Source organism: Theobroma cacao, chromosome 3 (assembly GCF_053813885.1).
Source record: "Theobroma cacao isolate CCN51 chromosome 3, ASM5381388v1, whole genome shotgun sequence".
Lineage (NCBI taxonomy): Eukaryota > Viridiplantae > Streptophyta > Magnoliopsida > Malvales > Malvaceae > Theobroma > Theobroma cacao.
This window is the reverse complement of record NC_142641.1, coordinates 1,127,064-1,150,369: the sequence shown is the minus strand read 5'-3', so window position 1 is coordinate 1,150,369 and position 23,306 is coordinate 1,127,064. Positions and strand designations below refer to the sequence as shown.

The window sequence follows — 23,306 nt, the reverse complement described above, 5'->3', positions numbered from 1 at the left end:
TTACATACCTTTTCCACATGTCCAAGCTGATTGCATGACCTGTATTTTACATGAGATCTATACCAGCAAAATTTTACAGAATGAATATTCCTTTTACAATGAGTATATGGAGGATACTTGGTTTTTTGCTTCTCTAACTTATCATCACTAGTTTTCTCTCCTTTATCCTTTTTTTCAGAATTAGTTCTTCTAGCACTACTTCCAACTTTCAAGTTCTTAGTTTTAGCCACTAAGGCACTATTAACCAAGTTTTTTTGCATAAAGGCTCTTCTCTGTTCTAATCCCTCTAGTGCATTCACTAGCTCTTTCAAGGTGAGTTGTGCAATATCTTTTGAGTCTTCCAATGAAGAAATTTTGGACTCATATTTCTTAGGAAGGCTAACCAACATTTTGTTCACTAATCTTTTCTCAAGTATTACCTCTCCAACAGTCTAAGTTGATTAACAAGTCCCATTAATTTTCTAAAAAGGTCCTTAATTATTTCATCATCTTCTGTTCTCAAAATTTCAAATTGTCTAGATAAATTTAAAGTTTATATTTGGCTAGTACATTCACTCCCATAAAAACTTATCCTTGAGGTGATCACAAACCTCCTTAAGATTTTCTAAATGCATGATCCTAGCAAAAATTACATGAGAGACAGTAGATTGCAAGCAAGACAAAGCTTTATACCTCTTAGCAATGTCTTCTTCATGTTGGTTGAGTTGAGCTATGGTGGGGTTGACATTCCTCAATACTTGCTCAGTCTTAGTCTCCATTGTATCCCAAAGATTGAAGGCCTTAAGATAGGACTTTATCTTGACCACCCAAAAAGCATAGTTATCTTCGTTGAACATTAGAAAAGTAGATGTGCTAAAACTAGTTGTTGCCATGAAAGAAAAATAGGAACACACTACAAGATGAATAATGATCCAAGGATAAATGAAGAAACGAAAACAAAACAATCCCTCAAGATCCCTTAAGGTGCTCTGATATCATGTTGAACATTTTGAATGAAATCTAGAAAATTGAAAGAATACATAAAAGAGGAAGAAAAATAGGGAAGAAATTAGTCGAGATGAAGGAGAGAGAAGAATTATTTTCCACCAAAATGGGGCATCAAGGCTGAATTTCATTTAGCTTAGAAATAATAAATATATAGACGGTTTAACGAAAGAGAAAAATAAATGTAATAACAAACTAGATAAAGCCATCTAGCATTCCAAGGACTGAGGTGTGCAAGGATCTGTGTAAGATTCCCTAGCACAAGGACTCACAACAACTACCTAAACGATGTAGTGTTAACAAGAAAAAAATATATTCCAATCACAGTGACTATATGAAAAAAATACATAGAGGTAAACAGTAAAACACAGTAAAAAAGACTAAATGGTAAAGTGACTATATGAAACGACAAGAACAAGAACACCAAAACACAACTTCACAAGACCTTCTTCTTCTTTTCAAATTTCTTAACTTCCTGGAAAATCACCATTAAAGATTACACTATAATAGCTTGGTTGTAGGGCAAAGATCATAATTATTCAACAGCATTTCACATAACTTGAAAAACTTGTTCCCGTGTGATTTCTTTGTGTAAAACATATATACATACACTTATGCCTACTTCAATTGATAAAACCATATTAAAACATTTCCTAGGCACAATTTCTTCAAATACCATTTTCATGCATTTCTAGCCAACCATCTAAATGCAAGTCCATTTGCTTTTTAGGCGACCACCATAATTCAAGGCCACCTAACCAAAGTCCTCTGGCTATGAACTCTTGGAGCTACAATGGAGCCTATAACAACAAGATTTATGATTAAACTTCTAACACATACTTTAAATTATAGAGTTCCAACTGGAACTATATACATAACTTAGATCTAGGTTTTGCTCCAACATTGTCTACACAATTTCATACCCAATTCAAATCTTAAGGTTGACTTTTTTTTTTGAAACCTTAACTTTGTAAGTGTCGTAACGTGCGGGTCCGGGAACTCGACCGTCAGACGTAAACGAAAATTAAATGTTTAGGAATCGCCACCAATCATCTTTTATCTAGGTAAGATTAAACACCTATTAATCCGATTCTAATCAACGAAGTCCTAAATAAATTTTAGATTCGTCGAAAGAACGAGAACTGATCCACGTTTTTTTTAGAGATGGGTTCGGGAGTGCGGTTACGCACGGAGAAGGGTTAGCATCTCCGTGGCGCCCGTTCCCTGAACGGTACCATTTAATCTTAAGTTATCCTATTATTGCCTACTTTCGATTTAATCCCCGCTTATTAATTAATTTTTTATTAAATTGACTAATCGAGTCTTTTATTTGGTTTTACGTATGCACATGATGCAAGCGTAAAATGATGTGGTGACTTGTTTATTTTAAATAATGGGGTTGGCAGTCTTTTATTGAAAAATTATTCGGAGACCATCCCAACGTTTTGGTGAAGTCTCGAAATTTTCCTCACCTACAGATATCCTCGAAAAAAACTCGTTTCTACAAGTTTTTTGAGAAAATCCCATCATCGGAACTCCCGTACCATTTGCAAGATAAATGTGGCATGCTATGATAGGATAAAATGATGATATCTACATGCACACGTTTATTAACTTAGGTGGTTCATAATTCACCCAATTATGTGTTTAATAATTTATCATTTTGTTTATATGTTTATTATTATTTATTATTTTTTTATGGATTATTTATTTTTTTAAATATATTTTGTTTTCTATTTAAATCCATATCCTTTAATTAACGTTTTTTATTAATATTTTACTTGATTATATAGCTTATCAAATAAATAATTAATTAATTTTTAAACGATTAAATTACCTTTATTTAGTAATATTTATTTAAGCTAATTAACTAATTATATTAATTTAAATTCACATGCAACATTATATAAATTTTCTTTTATATATTATTTTTGACAACAATTATTTGATTTAACGGGTATTGAAATTTAGAGTTCGGATTTATCCCGACGCTTCAGTAAAAATCCGTATCGAACTTCACTCCTAAAAAATTCACCCGAAAGAGACAACTCTTTGCCCTTTTTAGGTAATAGTACTGAAATAACCGTTCCATTATATTATTATTTTTTTTTATAATTTTTATATTTGTATCATGTGTTATTATTTTTTTTTATTTTGATTAAAATAAACATTCAATACATATATAATTATATATAAATAACCTTTCCTAATATAGTTTAAATTATAACAAAAAAATGTATTTTATTTAACAAAATGGTTTAGACCCAAAATTAATTGAAACAAACCCATATCAAAGAAAAGGATTATACCTTTCTGGGCTCAGTTTAGTCCAGCTCAATGGCCCACAGAAGCCCAAATCTGCTACACTCGATCTGCTTCCTGAGGTCCACAAGGCAGAATTCAAAATACATTATTTGGTACCTGTGACACTACTCTATACGACGTCGTTTAGCTTCGAACCTTTCAGTTCCCCGCTCCTTGAAACGGTGCCATTTGGTTCTCTTACACCTGGGTATAAAAACCCTTTTTTTTTGGGCTTTTCTATTATTTTCACCTTCCTCTTTCTCTCTCTAGCCCAAATGCTCTCCCTTCTCTCTAGCTTCAAGCCACGGCCCCTCTCTTTTCACCGTTGGCCTTCACTTTCCCTTCCTTTACCAACGATCGGACCTCTCCCTATCGTTGGTGCCACTCGGATCTGCTTCTTGACCTCTTTCCTTCCGTCGGTGACAAGCCCAAACCCCTTTTTCCTAATCGACGACGAACCAAGCTCCCCTCCTCCTAACCAGCAGCAGCCCCAAACTTAAACACCTCACCGACGGCACAAAAACCCCTTCAAAAATCAGCAACAACCACCCAAACTCTTCCTCCTAAAATACCCAAACCAAAAATACACTAAAATCACTCTCTAACCCCCTCTTTTATATATATATATATATATATTTTATATTTTTTTACATTTATATTTTTTGTCGTTGATTGTGGTTAGGGTAGTCGGCTGCTAGATCTTAAGGTTTTTTTTGTTGTTGGATCTGTGTTTTTTGGATTATTTTCTCTCTGTTTCTTTTTTTGAAACTTTTTTTTTTGAATCTCAATTTCCTTGCTCCTAAAAAAAATTCCCTCCGAATCGGTTTGAAACCCCCCTTTTAAGAACTGGATTGTCCAAAATTTTGGACAATCCATAGGTGAAATCATGTTCTTCTAAGCTTGATTTCACAAGACTTTGGCAAACAGGAAAAGTTGGTAGCTGGAGGTGACCACTCCTCCCCAAATTCGGCTACCTTTCAAGAGCATTAATGCCCTGTAATGATGAACTGGAGGAGGGGCTGAGCACAAGCTCAATCCCTTCATGTTCATTCATTTTTTTTTATTTTTTATTGTTTTTCTTTGAAGTAGGTGTCTACAGTTACCCCTCTTTGCACATTCTTGAGAATCAAGAATAGTGCAAAGACATAGACACCATATTCAATTCATCTTGGGGCAAGTTTGATTCTAGCACTTTGATTTAAGCTTGACCTATTTCAAAACAAGTTTGATTAAAAACATGAAGTCCATAGGCTTGACCTAGGTTCGTAAAAGAATGAGATTTCTAAGTTTGACTTAAGCACAACCCGTCCCAAAATAGGTTCAACTAAAAAACGAAAATTTCTAGACTTGATCTAGACTCGACCTATCTCAAAACAGGTTCGACTTAAAAATTGAAATTTCTAGACTTGATCTAGGTTCGACCTATCTTACAACAAGTTCGACTTAAAGAATTGAAATTCCTAAACTTAACCTAGGCTCGATCTATCTCACAAGACAGGTTCGATTTAAAGAATTGAAATTCCTAGACTTAACCTAGGCTCGACATATCTCACAAAACAGGTTCAATTTAAAGAATTAAAATTCCTAGACTTGACCTAGGCTTAACCTATCTCCGAAAACATGTTCGATTTAAAGAATTGAAATTCCTAAACTTGACCTAGGCTCGACCAATCTCACAAAACAGATTCGATTTAAAGAATTGAAATTCCTATACTTGACCTAGGCTCGACCAATCTCACAAGACAGGTTCAATTTAAAGAATTAAAATTCCTAAACTTGACCTAGGCTCGACCAATCTCACAAAACAGGTTCAATTTAAAGAATTAAAATTCCTAGACTTGACCTAGGCTCGACCTATCTCCGAAAACAAGTTCGATTTAATTCTTTAACGCCAACTTAATTGGATTAACATGAAATGAAAAGACTCAAATCCTTCCATCAAAGTTTTACAACCTCAACACTTTAGGTCAAGTGAATTTCTACCTTCGAAGTTTGGGACATGAATTAATTTTAATTTTTGTCAAGTGCATGGCTAGGCATGTATGCATGATTGACATGATAGAATGCTTTTCATGTTTATGATTCATTAAGATTCCAAGACCTTTTTCTTGCTTCATCCAATTTTCACTATAGCTTTCAAGGACCTTCGTCTTGTGCCTTTCTTCATTGGCTGACATTCTTGATTTTCCTTATGTGTGCCCCCTTTTTTTTGACATTTGACTCTTTTTTTTTTTTTTGCTCAAGTTTAAAGCTCTGCCATTCTTTTTCTCATCATCAAATCTTTTGTTGAATAATGAACGTAATTTCTTGCTTAATTAGTTTATTTCTTTTACCAGTCATCATTCATTTCTATGACAATCATTATGTGAAATCATGGGATGGTAAAGAATAAAAGGGTTAAAATAAAGAGGCGAAGGAGAATTTCATATATGAGAAATCAAATAATATAAGGCAAAGAGAATTTATAGAGCAAACATTAGATCTTTAAGTAATGACCACTCAGACCATTCTGAGCAAACAATCTGATGTTCAACTTCAAGAATTGTCCTTGATTGATGCTTAGAGCAAATCTGTAGGTTGCAAACTCCCTAACTTCCCCTGTTTTGCGAAATTGTGGAGCTTCATTCATAGTGTACTTCTACCTAAGTCTGACATCTTTAAGTTTCATTCTAACTTCTTGCTTTTCGACCTCAAGTCGCCCTTTTCGGGTTTTCAGCATGAGCCTCCTCTTTTAGGTACGAGCTGCCCCTTTTCGGGTTTTCAGCCATGAACCCCCTTCGCGTTTGTTTTTTTTTAAGTATAGTACTTCTTCACCGCATCTGTGTTTATCGGGTTAGGCAAATCCTCCCCATCCATGTCAGTCAAAATCAAAGCTCCTCCTCAAAAAGCTTTCTTTACCACGTATGGTCCTTCCCATTTTGGCATCCACTTTCCTCAAAAATCGATCTGATTAGGGAGTATTCTCTTGAGAACCAGCTTTCCTTCTAGGAACTGCCTGGGACGAACTTTTTCTCGTATGTTCGCATCATGCTTCGTTGGTACATCTGGCCATGACAAAAAGCCGCGAGCCTTTTTTCTTCAATCAAATTCAATTGCTCAAAGCGAGAGCGGACCCACTCAGCATCTTCCAATTCTGTTTCCATCAACACCTTCAATGATGGGATTTCTACTTCAACAGGTAAAACTGCCTCTGTACCATATACTAATGAGTATGTAGTTGCCCCGGTGGAGGTACACACAGAAGTTCGATATGCATCCAAGGCAAAAGGAAGTTTCTCATGCCAGTCTTTATAAACTTCAGTCATCTTTTCGACAATCTTTTTGATATTTTTGTTGGCTGCCTCTACCGCTTCGTTCATCTTCAAACGGTAAGTTGTTGAGTTATGATGCTTGATCTTGAATTTAACACAAACCTCCTTCACCATCGCACCATTCAAATTGCTTGCATTATCAGCAATGATCCTTTTCGGCAGCCCATACCGACATATAATCTCCCTTTGGATGAACCTACACGCCACCTTTTGTGTCACATTGGCATAAGAAGCTGCTTCTACCCATTTCGTGAAATAATCAATGGCCACCAATATGAACCGATGTCTATTAGAGGCTTTTGGTGTAATAAGCCCAATCACATCCATTTCCCACATTGAAAATGGTCAAGGTGCTATGAAAATGTGTAATTGGACTGGTGGAGTATGGATTTTATCTGCATAAACTTGACACTTATGGCATTTTCGAGCAAAATTTATGCAGTCTGATTCCAACGTCAACCAATAATAACCAGCTCTCATAATTTGTCTAACCAACATATGTCCATTAGCATGAGCTCCACAAGTTTCTTCGTGGACTTCTTTCATTATTTTGTTGGCTTCCGTAACATATACACATCTCAAAAGTACTTGATCTCGACTTCTTTTGTAGAGCACTTCTCCGCTAAGGAAGAAATCCATTGCTAATCTTCTAAGAGTTTGCTTGTCATTGTCCGTGACATTCTCAGGATATGCTCGGTGCTTGATGTATTGCATGATATCATGATACCACGGCTTACCGTCAACCTCTTCCTCAACATTCAAGTAGTGTGCGGAGACTTCACGGACTTCTAAATCAAAAGGGGGTACATCAGCCGCTTCTTTTATTTTGAACATTGCTACGAGAGTGGCCAAAGCATCAACAAGTTGATTTTCTTCTCGAGGCAAATGGTTGAAGCTAATTTTCTTGAACTGTTTGCTTAGTTTTGTTACCAGCTTTTTATATGGAACTAGTTTAGAATCTCTAGTTTTCCATTCGCCTCTCATTTGACATATCACCAAAGTCGAATCTCCGTAAACCTCTATCGCGTCGACCTTCATCTCGATTGCCTGCTTGTAATCCCATTACCAACGCCTCATACTCCGTTATATTATTAGTACAATTGAAATTCAATCTCGCCGTGGCTGGATAGTACTTTCCATTTGGAGAAATCAACACTGCCCCAATTCCGTACCCTAAAGCATTGGATGCTCAATCAAAATACATCTTCCATGGATTAAGTTCATTGAGATTGTCTTTTTCTATACGCAAGACGACCATCAAATATTCATCTAGAAAATTGAAACTTACAGACTCATAATCCTCATTATCTCGATCTGTGAGGAAATTAGTGATGACGCTCCCTTTGATTGATTTTTAGGACACATACACAATATCATACTCAGAAATTCTCCCAGACAAGAAGGGTTTTTCAAAATTATACTTGATGGGATCTAATTTCGCCACCAACCATGTTGTGTGATACAACATATATGGTCGGAGCCTCTAGGCGATCCATGCTAGCGCACAACACATCTTTTCGAGTTCAGAGTATTTGGACTCATACTCTATGAATTTCTTGCTCAAGTAATATATGGCCTGTTCTTTCTTCCCAGTTTCATCATGTTGCCCCAGTACACATCCCATAGAATTCTTGTTCACAGTCAAATACAAAATAAGAGGTTTTTCAACCGTCGGTGGCACCAACATCGGTGGATTTGTGAGCTATTTGACAAAGGCTATTTGACATTCTTCATTCCACTCTCTTAGGTCTCGTTTTCGAAGCAGCTTGAAGATTGGATCACATTTGCAGGTGAGCTGGGATATAAATCGAGCAATGTAATTCAACCTCCCTAAAAATCCTCTCACTTCTTTTTGCGTTTTAGGAGGTGGCAGCTCTTGAATAGCTCGTATCTTATCCGAGTCCACTTCAATTCCTTTTTCACTTACTATGAACCCCAACAATTTTTCAAAAGTTACACTAAAAGTACATTTTGCAAGATTCAACTTGAGCTGAAACTTTCGCAATCTCTCAAACAGCTTCTTGAGATTGACAGTATGATCCCTTTCTGTATGAGATTTTGCAATCATGTCATCCACATATACCTCTATCTCTTTATGCATCATATTGTGAAACAAAGCTACCATTGCCCTTTAGTAGGTGGCACCTGCATTCTTCAATCTATATGGCATTACTTTGTATCAAAACGTTCCCCACATGGTTATGAATGTCATTTTTTCCATATCTTCGAGTGCCATCTTGATCTGATTGTAACCGAAAAAACCATCCATAAATGAGAATAAAGCATGCTTTGCTGTGTTGTCCACAAGAGTATCAATATGTGGCAAAGGGAAGCTATCTTTCGGACTCGCTCTGTTCAAATCCCTGTAATCGATGCACATTCGAACTTTTCCATCCTTCTTAGAAACCGAGACTATATTAGCTACCCATTCAGGATACTTGGCCACCTCCAAGAACCTAGCGTCAAATTGCTTTTTTACTTCTTCTTTAATCTTCAGCAACATTTCTGGCTTCATTCTTCTCAATTTCTGTTTAATAGGCTTGCAGTCTGATCTCAAAGAGAACTTATGGATGACAAGGTCAGTATTGAGACCTGGCATGTCCTAATATGACCAAGCAAACACATCCACATATTCACGAAGTAGTTCTTCTAGCTTCTGTCGTTCATTAGATGACAACGAGGTGTCAATCTTAACCTCTTTCTTTTCTTCCTCATTTTCGAGGTTAATCATTTCTGTGAGTTCCTGATTAGGTAAAATCTCTCTTTCCTCCTGTTCCAACATTCTCGACAAACCTGCACGGCATACCATAGTCATCCACCTCCTCTTCATTTTTCAATTCATCAATGTTTGGAATTATCTCGAAATCAAAATTCAAATTGTTCTCCAGATTGTCTTCATATTCATTATTTAAAGACCTACAAATAGGTAAAATTGAACATGTGTATGGGCAAGTATTTATTGGCTAAAAGAATAGATGAAAGTAAATATGCAAAAAGGTTGATGAATTGTGAAACACATTGTGCATTGTCATTTATTTAAATGATGAAGGTAACAAAAAGCCCTACTCAAACAAGAAATTACTCTTAACACCCTTGGGCATAAGCATTTAGATAAAATTGTTCATTACATTTCCAAAGACTTAAAGATGATGGGCAATTCCGTGGTTGTCCAATTGGTTAACTCCTCTCCTAGTAGTATTGGATACACCACAAAGACCTTCTCGTTAGGTTCTTCACCTTTGATCATATGGACTGACAACTCATCAAACATCTGCAGAACCTGATTGACCTTTGTTGGTGCTTCGGGATGAATGAAACCTGCAAAGCGAAAAGTCTCATATAAGTACGAAATTGTCCATTTCCCAAATTCCTCTTCCTTTCCCTCAAGCTGAGTCATCCTTTTAATCTTCTTTTAAGTTGCCAATTTCCTTCTCTCTTCTTTGGTAGGCTTGTACCCCAAACCAAACCTTTCTTCATTCTTTATTCGAGTACAAGAACGGTTAATTCCTTGTAAATTCTTTCTTAGCCCCAAACCTGCATGGCATCTTTTTCCCACTGTCTGCTTTACCCCCATTTCAGTTGCTACTGACAAACGAGGAGTTGGTATCATTTCTCCTTCACATACATAAGTAGCATTAACAAATTCAAAAGACTTGAAGGAGCATTCTGGGACTTCTTCTGTTGCCTCTACATAGGGGGCAGATGAGGGTTGAATAGCCAGTTTGTCTTCTTTCGCAGATACACTTATCAATTGCCCTCAACTATGAATTTAACCTTTTGATGAAGGGAAGAGGGTATGGCTCCCGCCATATGAATCCATGGATGCCTTAGTAAGCAATTGTAGGATGAGGCGATGTCCATGACTTGAAATTGGACCTAAAAAATGCAAAGGCTAATTTTTATCAGTAGTTCGATGTCTCCTACCACCTTCCTTATGGTTCCATCAAAAGCCCTTACAACCATATGGCTGGTTCTAATATAGGATAGGTCTACAGGCAACTTGATTAAGGTAGAGCGAGACATGACATTTTAAGCTGAGCCATTGTCGATCAAGACCCTAGGTACGACGTGGTCCTTGCATTGGATGGTAATGTGCAAAGCTTTATTACTTCCTCGGCCACCCGATGGATTTTTCTCATCATTAAAGGCAATGAAGTTCCCCATCGTAATGTTTCCCACGATATGAACCAACTTTTCCACCGATATATCATGAGCCACGTAAGCTTGATTTAGGACCTTAAGTAGCGCATTCTTGTGTGCTTCCAAATTCAGAAGCAAAGATAACAGCGAGATAATAGCAAGCATTCTCGTTAATTGCTCCACCACACTATACTCACTGTGTTTGATAAATTTGAGAAATTCACCTGCTTCTTTTTTCGTAACAGGCCTTTTAATCTCGTTGTTCGGAGCAACTGAAGGTTCGGTGGTTTGGTCTTTGAGAAAAGTAATTGCTTCTTTCATATCTTCTCCTTGTTTGTATTTTCCTTTTTCAACCCTTTCTGCTACCTCAGGAGAATAACATCGTCCACTTCGCGTTATTCCTCCCACACCAGTCAGATCTGTAGAAGATACTTGTGAAGTAAAGAGGGCCATACTTAAGATATTACATTAGTAATTCCAAGGAACAGCCTTCTCACTCTTGTACTGGAACGAGATAGGAATTTCAATAGTGATGTCATTTTTGACAACAATAGGGGATGTATCATTCGTCAGACTCTTGTTTTCTTCATAAAAGATGGTCAGAGGTTTAGGTTTATTCACCTCAGATGAACCTGATGCTACTTCAACTAGGGTATCTTCATTTATGGTTCCGACTAAATCCTCTTCGCCTTCTTCATAAAATTCAATTACCGATGAATCCATCAATTTTTGTAACTTACAACGAAAGCTATTACAATCTTGATGGAATGCCCAATTGCCCCCATATGAAATTTGCAAGAATGAGTGAGATCATGCCCCAATTCCTTTGTGTCTATGGGTTCTGGAGTGATGGCATTTATTTTGAACAATGCCTCAAACACTTTATCCATCGGCATTTGAATTTCATTGAAATTCCTTTTCACCCGTCGAATCGTCTCTTCATATATGGCGTTCACTGTCAAACTTCCATGGTTAGGCAAGGGATTCCCATCAACATTTGAATTGTCTTTTTTAGCAAAATTCAAAAGTCTTACCTTGATGAGCACTTGGACTTTATGTTTTAATGCAATACAATTCTTCGTGGAGTGTCCTTGAATTCCAAAATGGTAATCATAATGCGCATTCGAGTCATACCATTTCGAAAAAGGAGGTCGAAGTGGTTCTAAAGGGGTTCAAGCAAGGAGTCGATTTTTTATGAGTTATGGCAACAATGTAGTGTAAGGAATTGGGATAGGATCAAACTTAGATTTTTCTGGGGTAGTTTTAGGTCCTCTTTGACCATTGCCAGAATTATTGGTTGAAGCTACCGGTCTTGGTGGTGGAGCTTGTGGGAGAACATTGGTCTGAAACATTGGCTGTGGGGCAGGTTGGTACACATATAGGTTTTGTGCGATGCCCATGTTCGGATAGAAGGGTTGGTATGGGGGGTACGGGTAATATGGGTTAAAGTTGTTGGTCTGTTGTTTGTCATGGGCAACTACTTGTACATCTCCTTCTTTTCTCTTGGGCATACTCCCTTTCTTTAAGCTAGCAACCTCTTGCCCTTAAATTTTTCCACTTTTGATAGCTTATTCTATTATTTTTCCAGATAAAACCAAATCATTAAAGTTTTTTCGTGGCGTTGCCGATTAAGCGTTCGTAAAATGGAGCTCAGAGTGTGTTTATGAACAACACAATCATTTCCTTATCAGTGAGAGGTGGCTAAACTTGCGCTCCGGTATCCCTCCACCTTTGGGCATATTCCTTAAAACTCTTACTTTGTTTCTTTTCCATAGTTTGCAATGACAATCGATCAGGGGCTAATTCAGTCACATGCTTGTATTGGGCTATGAAGGCTCTTGTTAGATCTTTCCAAGTCTTAATACGATTTTGATCTAGTTGTATGTACCACCGAGCAACTGACCCAATCAAGCTATCTTGGAAAAAATGGATCAGTAGCTTGTCATCATGAGATTGTGCAGCCATTTTTCGATAATACATAGTAATATGTGCCATGGGACACTTTGTTCCGTCATATTTTTCAAATTTTGAAACTTTGAACTTGGTCGGGATTAGTACATCAGGCACTAAGCATAGTTCGATTGCATCCATGGTACCGAACCTATCAACTAATTCGATAGCACGAAGACGCTCTTCCAACAAATCATACTTTTTCTGATCTTTTTCATTTTTTTCCTGTTTGTGATTAGTCCTTTCTTAGTTTCTCTAGCTCTTTTGGATCGTCTAAATCTGGGACATATATTGGTTCAGCAGGATTTATCCCAGAATACGGCCCAAATTGCCCATGAGTTAGTTGATGGCCCATCAGGGGTGGTGCATTGTAATAAACGGATGGCATCACTTGAGAGTGGATCTTTTTAGAGGTTTGGGCATGTGGTGGAGTGAACCCTGGGGGATAAGGTGGATCATCCCTTTGGTTTCCAGTGTCTTGAGCTGGTGGGTTTTCTGACGAAGCTGACTCTTCCGTAACTCTTTTTCCTTTACTTAAGCTTGTCATCAATCCATCATCTTTGCTAACTGTTCTCTCATTTCTTCTTGAGCTCTTTTCATTCTATCCATTCGCTCTCTTTACTCTTCTTCCATGATCCTTGCTCACCGACGCGTATTATGAACACGTTGGTCACTTGGCTTAGGTGGTTGAGCTATTTTTGGAACCTTATTGTAATCATAAACATGAATTAGATGCATATTCGATGCATGAATGAACTAAAGAAATGAACCCATTATCTTTATTTTTAGGTGAAAATACTTATTGTCATGAAATGATGATTTATGCATATATGAATGATTGTAAAAGTATTCGTCACATGACACCCAACAACAAAGTCATCTATTGCATAAGATATTGTCTTTCATTACAACTCAGGGGTCATCTAGAAATATTCACCAATTTTATTATAATGGCTACACACCTCATCTAAATACTTAATGAACTGTTGCTCTTGTTTTCCAACTGGAAAGACTTGGCTCCTTAATATGTCCGTCTTCCAAGCCATGCTTCTTGCCTTGTAAGCCACCTCCCTCATTTGCCAAACCAAGTAATCCATCTGGCCGTGTTTCTCAATATAAGCTTGTCTGTAGGATTCACCCCACTCTTGAATTCTGGTGCTCTGTTGCTTGAGGCGTTCATATTCTTGTTGATAAGTCGTCATGACCCCTTCGAGCTCTTCATATTCCTGTCTTAGTAATTGGATGGACTCTTGTTGGAATCGCACTTGATTTCTTAGTCCATCATTGTACGCTTGAAGTTCATTGCCTCGATTTTCTCTCACTTGTATTTCCCTTTGAAGTTCACTAGTTGTGGCAGAAAACTTATTATTCAAGCTCTCATACTTCCCTTCCGAATTACTATCTATTTTTCGGACCTTCTTTCTTTGTTCAATTACTTCTTTTTTCATTTTCTCACACTCTTTTTGAAGGTCTTCATACCGTTGCTTCCAACTGGCATTTTCAACTTCGAACTTCTTTCGAGCCAACTCACTTTCGAGCAAAGCATCTCGTGGTTCCGGATCAACTGGGCCACGCAGTGCATCTTCCTTCGGATATACCACATCCTTAACTCGTTGGTCATGCCATATCTAATATCAGGTAGTTACTTCATTGGTGTACCTCCCTTAGTCAACTCGGCTGGTTTTCTTCCAAGCTTGCTTAATCTCCTCAATCCTTTTCAGAAAACCCGACTCTCCATAAGCAAACTCCAAATTATTAAGTCGGTGTGTCATCGATACAAACTGCTCTGACCCAAATTGTCTTCTCACCATGATTGGCACGTAGCTGATTGCTCCCCATGGCCCCATTAACGGCACCCAAGGTTCATCTCTGCATTTGTACAAGACCGAGTGATGAGGCATCCACGGAGCTCTCCACATTACTTCCACACTTATGAGTTTCTGAAGCCTTGAGATCCATTGTTCCTTAGTCCTATTTTCTAGCCATTCACTCTCACAAAATTCTCTGATAGGGGCACTTTGCAGATGAAATGGCTTTCTGAACTTATCGACCTTGCATTCAAAGTGACTTACTAACTAGATGGAAAGAAGCTATGCGCATCCCACAAATCGTCCTTCCCCCTTTCTCCGATAATAATTTAGTGATCTGAGAGTTTCTGCTAGAATAGAGGGTGAAGCGTTAGCCTTATTGATGACTTGCTCGAAGAAATCTATAATTTCAACCTCTATATGTCCCAAGACTTTGGGAAAGATCACTAGCCCATAAATTCTCAAGGCCAACACAAGCTGTCCTTGCTCGGTGTCCCGATGCTTCATGATATAGCCACGTAGAAAACTCCATGGGATACATTCATTGTCTCCCTTTTTCCTTAGGTTTTGGTCAACTTTCGTCGGGGTAATACCCATCATCTTGGCTAACTTTCGCCTATGTCCGATCTTTTGTCCTTTCTAATATATCTTATCCGGATTATCAAGGTCAATTTGTAAGAGAGCCGAGTACTCTTCGATTGTGGGGACCATATCCACTTCATTAAACATGAAGCACCTGTACGACGGATCCCAAAATTGCACAATGGCCTTCAACAACTGTTCATCAATCTGGACCTTAAGAAGTCGGGCTATGTGGCCATATTTCTTATCGAAACTTGCTCAAGTGGTGGCCCTCCATCTATCCCATATGTCAAGCAAATCGGTGAAGTCATTCTGTTTAAAATCAATGTGGACCCTATCAGGTAGTTATGAGAAGTGATCTTTTGACAAGCAATCTCCCTCACTTTGTTGGGCACTCGCCATGTGCTGAGTCACTTCGTATATTTCATCGTAACTTGAAAATGGCCATGATGACTGCATGTATGCAATTGGATCTACTCTATCAACGGTTGTCAGGTGACAAATACTTTTCCTATATGCAAAATTATGATGCAAAAATGCATATGACAAAAAGTTTAAGTCAGTACCGTAAACAAAAATTTCAAAAGATGAATAATTAATAACATGATACCTTTATTACTTCGTGGAGAAGAATTTAGAACAAGGAGATTATGAAAATTCCTTCATGTGTACCTAGTCAAAAAGTATATTCTCACGGATGAAGCTCTACCTAAGCAAAGACGACTCTCGGCATTTTACATGCTGAGTTTGGGTTGAAAATAGAGCTAAAGGTTCCCAAATCACTCCTTATAGTCGTCCACACGAACTAGTAAGGCACCCCGGTCTTCACCCATTACAGGCTTTAAACGGACTAGGTTCGATCTGAGTGGGAGTCTTCACTAGCCCATGCGAAGATTATCACCTCACGAGAGCGTAGCTACTTAACTCATTCCTAATTAAGGACAAAGCCCAGGTGGAAGGCTTATGCATGAATGCAAGATGTGTAGTGTGTGAGAAGAAATATACTAACCTTGGACCAATAATTTCACACTCCTCTTATCTTAAATTTCTAACAATTATTAAAAACAGTGAAGTAATAATAGCAAAATAAATGAATGCATTAAACAAAAATATGCAGAATTGATGCTAGGGAAGACAACAAATTATTTAAGGCTTAAGATAACTTATGATTAATTAATGGCTTGACTCTCAATTTCCCTAGTGGAGTCGCCATCTATCATAATGTGCGGGTCCGAGAACCCGATCGCCAGACGCAGACGAAAATTAAATGTTTAGGAATCGCCACCAATCATCTTTTATCTAGGTGCGATTGGACACATATTAATCCGATTCTAATTAACGAAGTTCTAAATTAATTTTAGGTTCGTCGAAAGAACGAGAACTGATCCACGTTTTTTTTATAGATGGGTTCGGGAGTGCGGTTACCCACGGAGAAGGGTTAGCATCTCCGTGGCGCCCGTTCCCTGAACGGTACCATTTAATCTTAAGTTATCCTATTATTGCCTACTTTAGATTTAATCCCCGCTTATTAATTGATTTTTTATAAAATTGACTAATCGAGTCTTTTAGTCGGTTTTACGTAGGCACATGATGCAAGCGTAAAATGATGTCGTGACTTGTTTATTTTAAATAATGGGGTTGGCAGTCTTTTATTGAAAAATTATTCGAAGACCATCCCAACGCTTTGGTGAAGTCTCGAAATTTTCCTCACCTACAGATATCCTCGAAAAAAACTCATTTCTACAAGTTTTTCGAGAAAATTCCATCATCGGAACTTCCGTACCATTTGCAAGATAAACGTGGCATGCTATTACAAGATAAAATGATAATATCTACATGCACGTGTTTATTAACTTAGGTGGTTCATAATTCACCCAATTATGTGTTTAATAATTTATCATTTTGTTTATATGTTTATTGTTATTTATTATTTTTTTATGAATTATTTATTTATTTTATATATTTTTTGTTTTCTATTTAAATCCATATCATTTAATTAACGTTGTTGATTAATATTTTACTTGATTATATAGCTTATCAAATAAATAATTAATTAATTTTTAAACGATTAAATTATCTTTATTTAGTAATATTTATTTAAGCTAATTAACTAATTATATTAATTTAAATTCACATGCAACATTATATAAATTTTCTTTTATATATTATTTTTGACAACAATTATTTGATTTAATGGGTATTGAAGTTTAGAGTTCAGATTTATCCCGACGCTTCGATGAAAATCCGTCTCGAACTTCACTCCCAAAAACTCCACCCGAAATAGGCAATTCTTTGCCCTTTTTAGGTAGTAGTACTCAAATAACCGTTTCATTATATTATTATTTTTTTTATAATTTTTATATTTGTATCATGAGTTATTATTATTATTTTTTTATAATTTTTATATTTGTATCATGTGTTATTATTTTTTTTTATTTTGATTAAAATAAACATTCAATACATATATAATTATATATAAATAACCTTTCCTAATATGGTTTAAATTATAACAAAAAAATGTATTTTATTTAACAAAATGGGTTAGACCCAAAATTAATTGAAACAAACCCATATCAAAGAAAATGATTATACCTTTCTGGGCTCAGTTTAGTCCAGCTCAATGGCCCACAGAAGCCCAAATCTGCTACACCCGATCTGCTTCCTGAGGCCCACAAGGCAGAATCCAAAACGCACCGTTTGGTACCTGTGACACTGCTCTATACGATGCCGTTTAGCTTCGAACCTTTCAGTTCCCTGCTCCTTGAAACGGTGTCGTTTTGTTCTCTTACACCTGGGTATAAAAACCCCTTTTTTGGCCTTTTCTATTATTTTCACCTTCCCTTTTCTCTCTCTAGCCCAAATGCTCTCCCTTCTCTCTAGCTTCAAGCCACGGCCCCTCCCCTTTAGCCGTCGGCCTTCACTCTCCCTTCCTTTACCAACGATCGGACCTCTCCCTACTATCGGTGCTGCTCGGATCTGCTTCTTGACCTCTTTCCTTCTGCCGGTGACAAGCCCAAACTCCTTTTTCCTAATCGACAACGAAACCAGCTCCCCTCCTCCTAACCAGTGGCAGCCCCAAACTTACACACCCCACCGGAGGCACAAAAACCCCTCCAAAAATTGGCAACAACCACCCAAACTCCTCCTCCTAAAATACCCAAGCCAAAAATACATTAAAATCACTCTCTAACCCCCTCTTTTATATATAAATATAAATATATATATATTTATATATATATATATATTTTTGCATTTATATTTTTTGTCATTGATTGTGGTTAGGGTAATCGGCTGCTAGATCTTAAGGTTTTTTTGGTTGTTGGATCTGTGATTTTTGGAGTATTTTCTCTCTGTTTCTTTTTTTTGAAACTTTTTTTTTTTGAATCTCGGTTTCCTTGCTCCTAAAAAAAAATCCCCTTTAGATCGGTTTGAAACCCCCCCTTTTAAGAACTAGATTGTCCAAAATTTTAGGAGGTAGCCGGAGGTGACCACTCTTCCCTAAATCTGGCTACCTTTCAGGGGCATTAATGCCCTGTAATGATGAACTGGAGGAGGGGCTGAGCACACGCTCAGTCCCTTCCTGTTCGTTCATTTTTTTATTTTTTATCTTTTTTCTTTGAAGTAGGTGTCTACAGTAAGCTCATTCAATCTAGCTTCCAATTGTGATATATGAAGCTAGGGTTGGAGGTGGGTAAGAGAGAGAATGATAGAGTTGAAAAAAAAGCGAAAGAAAGAGAAGAGAAATAGAAAGAAATAGGTCTCAATCGGTTGTTTCCTTTCTTTTATTTTTGCTTGCCACGTTAGAAGTATTGATATGTCTAATGTAAGTATCAAAACTTCCCATGCAAAATGCCTTTCTAAGGCATTCTGACCCTTAAGTATCGATACCTCCCTTGTAACTATCAATACTTATCATGCAAAATGCTTCCCAAGGCATTTAGGAACTCAAGTGTCAATACCTCTATTGTAGGTATCAATACTTTTCATAAAAAATGCTCCCCATGGTATTTTGGACAACAAGTATCAATACCCTCCTTCAAGGTATCAATACTTCATAGTTTGCCATATTTCACTCCAATTCTCTATCATTCAGTTTCATACTCATTTTCTTTCTCTCAAACAACTTAAGATTTCTATAACTAGGGTCTCTAAGGTGATTTTGAGACACGTGGCTCAAGATCCAATTATGCCTTTATGTCAAATTATCAATTCACTTTTATGTAAAAATTCGAAGCTCTACAAGAACCTCATTTATCTCCCACTCCTTTTTTTATAAACACATACTCATTTCTCGCTCCTCATATCAACCACAACGTAGGACTACATACAAATGCCCAATTCAATTTGCATCCCATTTGTTCACGTAAAAACATGGCCTGCTCCAAGAAATGAGCAATTGTGTTTGGCATGCACATTTTGCACTCCCACCATTTCATAATCTCTCCCCATAAGTTCCACACTCATTTACAATTTAAGAGAATGTGATTATTTTCATCTATACATACCTTACACCTTGGGCTCATCTTCTCCTCCTCCGATATTTGCATCCCTCTATATGCCAGAAAGGCTTTTGTTGGGATTCATTCCAAGTAGGCTAATCAGAAGAAAACATTGGACCTTTGGTGGTAAAGGTCACTTCCATGTTCGATGAAGTATCCCATTCTCCTCTTGCGGTGTCACTCCCCATAATTTGGATGACATTTTCCTCTCTGAAAAACAGGCCCTCTTATCCCATTTCCATACCAACTTATCGCCTCTCTTAGGTGCCAAGAAAACATAATCAAGGAGAAAACCTCCCAATCAAATAAACTCCTTCTAAACTCAATCTTTTAAAGCATTCCATCACCTTTGCCTCCTTTTTAGTCACAATATTAAAAAGCCTAGAAAACCTCTCCTTAAGAGGATCATCAAGCCACACATCATACCAAAACAATATGCTTTCACCATCTCCCAAAACCCATCTATAAAGCTAGGAACGGCCCCCTCCTCATTTTGAAGTCTCACAATACACTTTTAGCTTAATATTTTTCAGTTAATATTCAAGTCAAAAAATAAATATTTGCAAGATAAATTCTTTGACTTTCTTTTAGCATAATCGTGAAAATATTTACTCACTTTCATTTTTCCAAAAATTTGATTTATGAAGAAAAAAATGTTAGAGCTCAATAACATTTCTCCTTCTAAGAACAAAAGCTTTAGTCAAGTAAAGCACATAGAAAATTTTCTTTCTCAAAAAGAATTTTTCTTTGAATATCAATTGGGTTTGCATTGAAACTGAAATAAATAATCTTTAAAGTAAATTTTTGGCTAAAGAAATATAAAAAAATATTAAGCAAACCATATACAAAAGTCATTTCACAAGTCTATATTTAAGTTGTTTCTTTTATCTTTAGCTCACTCCCCCGCCCAATCTGCTACAAATTCTAATTACAATGGTCAGTTCCTTGTGGAAATCAAATCTTAGTATTATTTCTTCTTGATCAATAACTAAATTTATTTCTCTTGCTTCATTTTGTATTAAAACTAGTGCATGATTCTTTTGTAACTAAGGTTCCCTTTTGGTCGATGTTTTTGTTTTTAACTTTTAGCTTCTTTTTTTTTTGCAAAAAAAAAGTAAAATAAATAAAAATAAATATAAAAGAAAAGAAAAATAATAAAAAATAAAGCAAAAAGCAACGATATATAAACAAAGTCTAAACTAATGAGTTTATTGAGTTTTTTAAAGCAATTTTATTAGCACTAGAACCTTTATAACAACCGAAGTCTTCAACGTTGTTTGCAGAGGACTTCTTTTTACATATAAACTGACTTGTGCTGCATCATATCTATACAATTCCATATCCATCCACCACTCAGAGTTTCAGTGGCAGATACTCATATGCCTACATGACCTTAGAAAACATTGTGGAATAGCTCTCTATCCTTTACCCAAAAAAACCCAAGCAAAACAAATTAGGGTCCCAACAACCTGACCCAGCATGATGTTTAATCACTCCCTTATAAGTAATTAAGTGATCAGAATTAAGTAAAAAAACACAACTAAGCACTTTTCCTAATGTTCTTTACAACATACACAAAACCACAAGATCCTAAAATTCAATCTAGCCTGGATGTGGATAAAACAAAATTAAGAAAATCAAGAGGTACTTTGTCCATCAACATCCCTAGCTAACACACCTACACGATCAAGTTCTAGGACTGTTGATGAAAAAAATTGAAATTATTATATGGAATTGACTGTCTTATTAAATTTTTCTGAAATTTATCACAAATTATTATGTACGTGTATAATCTATTGCATGTATTTGCTCTAGTATGTGAATAGAAGTTCATGATGCAATGGAGTCATAAAAGTTAAAGTTTATTGAAAAATCTTAAATAAAATGACTGAATTTAAGTTGTTATCAAGGAAATTGCCTAGTATTTTTGTAATGTTTATTTTTATTTATGATCTAAAAGCTCGCTTTTTCTCATTTGTGATCTTTTGAATTTGTTTCAAACTATGTTAAGATGCCATTAATATGGTAAAATATGGACAAAATTTGGTACGTGGCACTTAGATGAACATACATGTGACAAATTCTATCGCGAAGTTGACAAATGGATTATTTGAAACAAATTCAAAAGATTATGAATGAAAAACTGAGTTTTTTAATCAGGGAAGAAAATGAGATATTGCGAAAAAGTTATAGACAAATTAATTGTAAAATTTACTTGAGTACATAATGTACAATGAAAAATAAATAAGAGAAAGGAAAAAAACCTAAGAAATCTTTTGGCTTTAATAAATGACTATATTCATTTCATTGAAGTTAAATTATGCTATATCCCTTCTCAATCCAAAAAGGACAAGAAAATAAGTCATCTAAGTTTTATTGGTTTTATGAATTATGAACGCAGGAGGTGGAAAGCATTATACCAGCTGCGTATAAAGAACATAGAAATTCTGAAGGGGAAACTCCTTATGAAGCATTTAATCGAAGTCATGCAGAATTATTGAAAGAAGGGGAGAAATGGATGAAGGATATAGCGCAATCCTCTACGGTTGTTGGCACTCTTATCATCACCATTATGTTTGCTGCTCTTTTTACTGTTCCTGGAGGCCTTAATCAGAACACTGGTGTTCCCTTACTCTTAACAAAGAAACTTTTTAAGCTATTCATAATATCAGATGCTATTTCTCTCTTTGCTTCGACCACTTCAGTGTTGATGTTCGTTGGCATCCTCACATCACGATATATAGCAGAGGATTTTCGAAAATCCTTGCCCAACAAATTGATCATCGGACTTTCCTCCCTCTTCATTTCTATCGCAACAATGATGGTAGCTTTTTCCTCAACTGTCATTATCATACTGCAGGGCCAATTAGAGATTGTTATTCCAATCGTTTTGCTGGCTAGCATTCCAATCGGTCTCTTTGTGTGGTTGCAGTTTCCACTTCTTGTTAAGATTGCTATCTCAACCTATGGACCAGGGATCTTTGATAGGAAAATGAAGAAATGGGTCTAGTTAACTATAGTTATATTTATGTTTTCCAAAGGAGATGTGTGGAGTTGTGATTGTAAGTGCTACTAATTTTGTTAAGCTTGAGATTGTCAATTTTCAAGGACAAGGATGGGAAGCATTAAACTCCTCAACCCCCTTTATTTCAGTTAAAGTTTCCTGTTACCAGAAATTTGACAAGCCTGGATTCTAATATTTCTCCCTCAAAGATTGAAAAAAGTATAAAGAGAGTTTACCAATGGTGTTTCAATATATGTAAGCAACTTCTACAAGTTTTTCAGAGATAAGTAAATTCCAAAGTGCTCCCTCCCTCTCTTGGGGAGCACCGATTGGTAATCTCTTGAATTTTTTTTCAAAAAAAATTATATAATAATAATTTTTAAAATTAATAAAAAAGAAATGATATTTTCATCTTTTCATATTTTTTGTTAACGGTGTTTACACTTTTAAGGCAGACTGTTTATTTTGAAAACTAATAAATCTATATAAAATTATAACTAAAATCAAAGAGGTGAGAATATTTTATTTTAAAATATTTTATAAGAAGACATCAAGCTCTATTCATGACTGCGCTTACACTGCATATATTTTTTCTTGCAAGAAATTGAAATATTCACCGATAGTTCTATGTGATAAGGCATTTAACATTACATATCAATTTCACCAACTTCACAACAATTAAATAAAAAAAATTTGACTATCCCGTCTGCAGCGCGCGGGCATC

The 23,306-nt window shown here is 36.3% G+C and overlaps 1 protein-coding gene across 2 annotated transcripts in view; it reads left to right on the top strand.

The window, feature by feature from the left end:
* LOC148763425 (uncharacterized) overlaps window positions 1-22,716 on the top strand; it is a 40,510-nt gene extending 17,794 nt beyond the window's left edge. For both annotated transcript variants that reach the window (XM_088804589.1, XM_088804590.1), the window contains exon 9: window positions 21,980-22,716. In XM_088804589.1, coding sequence (XP_088660715.1) covers window positions 21,980-22,588 — 609 coding nt within the window. In that variant the 3' untranslated portion in view covers window positions 22,589-22,716. The remainder of the gene's footprint in view (window positions 1-21,979) is intronic.
* The last annotated feature ends 590 nt before the right edge of the window (window positions 22,717-23,306 follow it).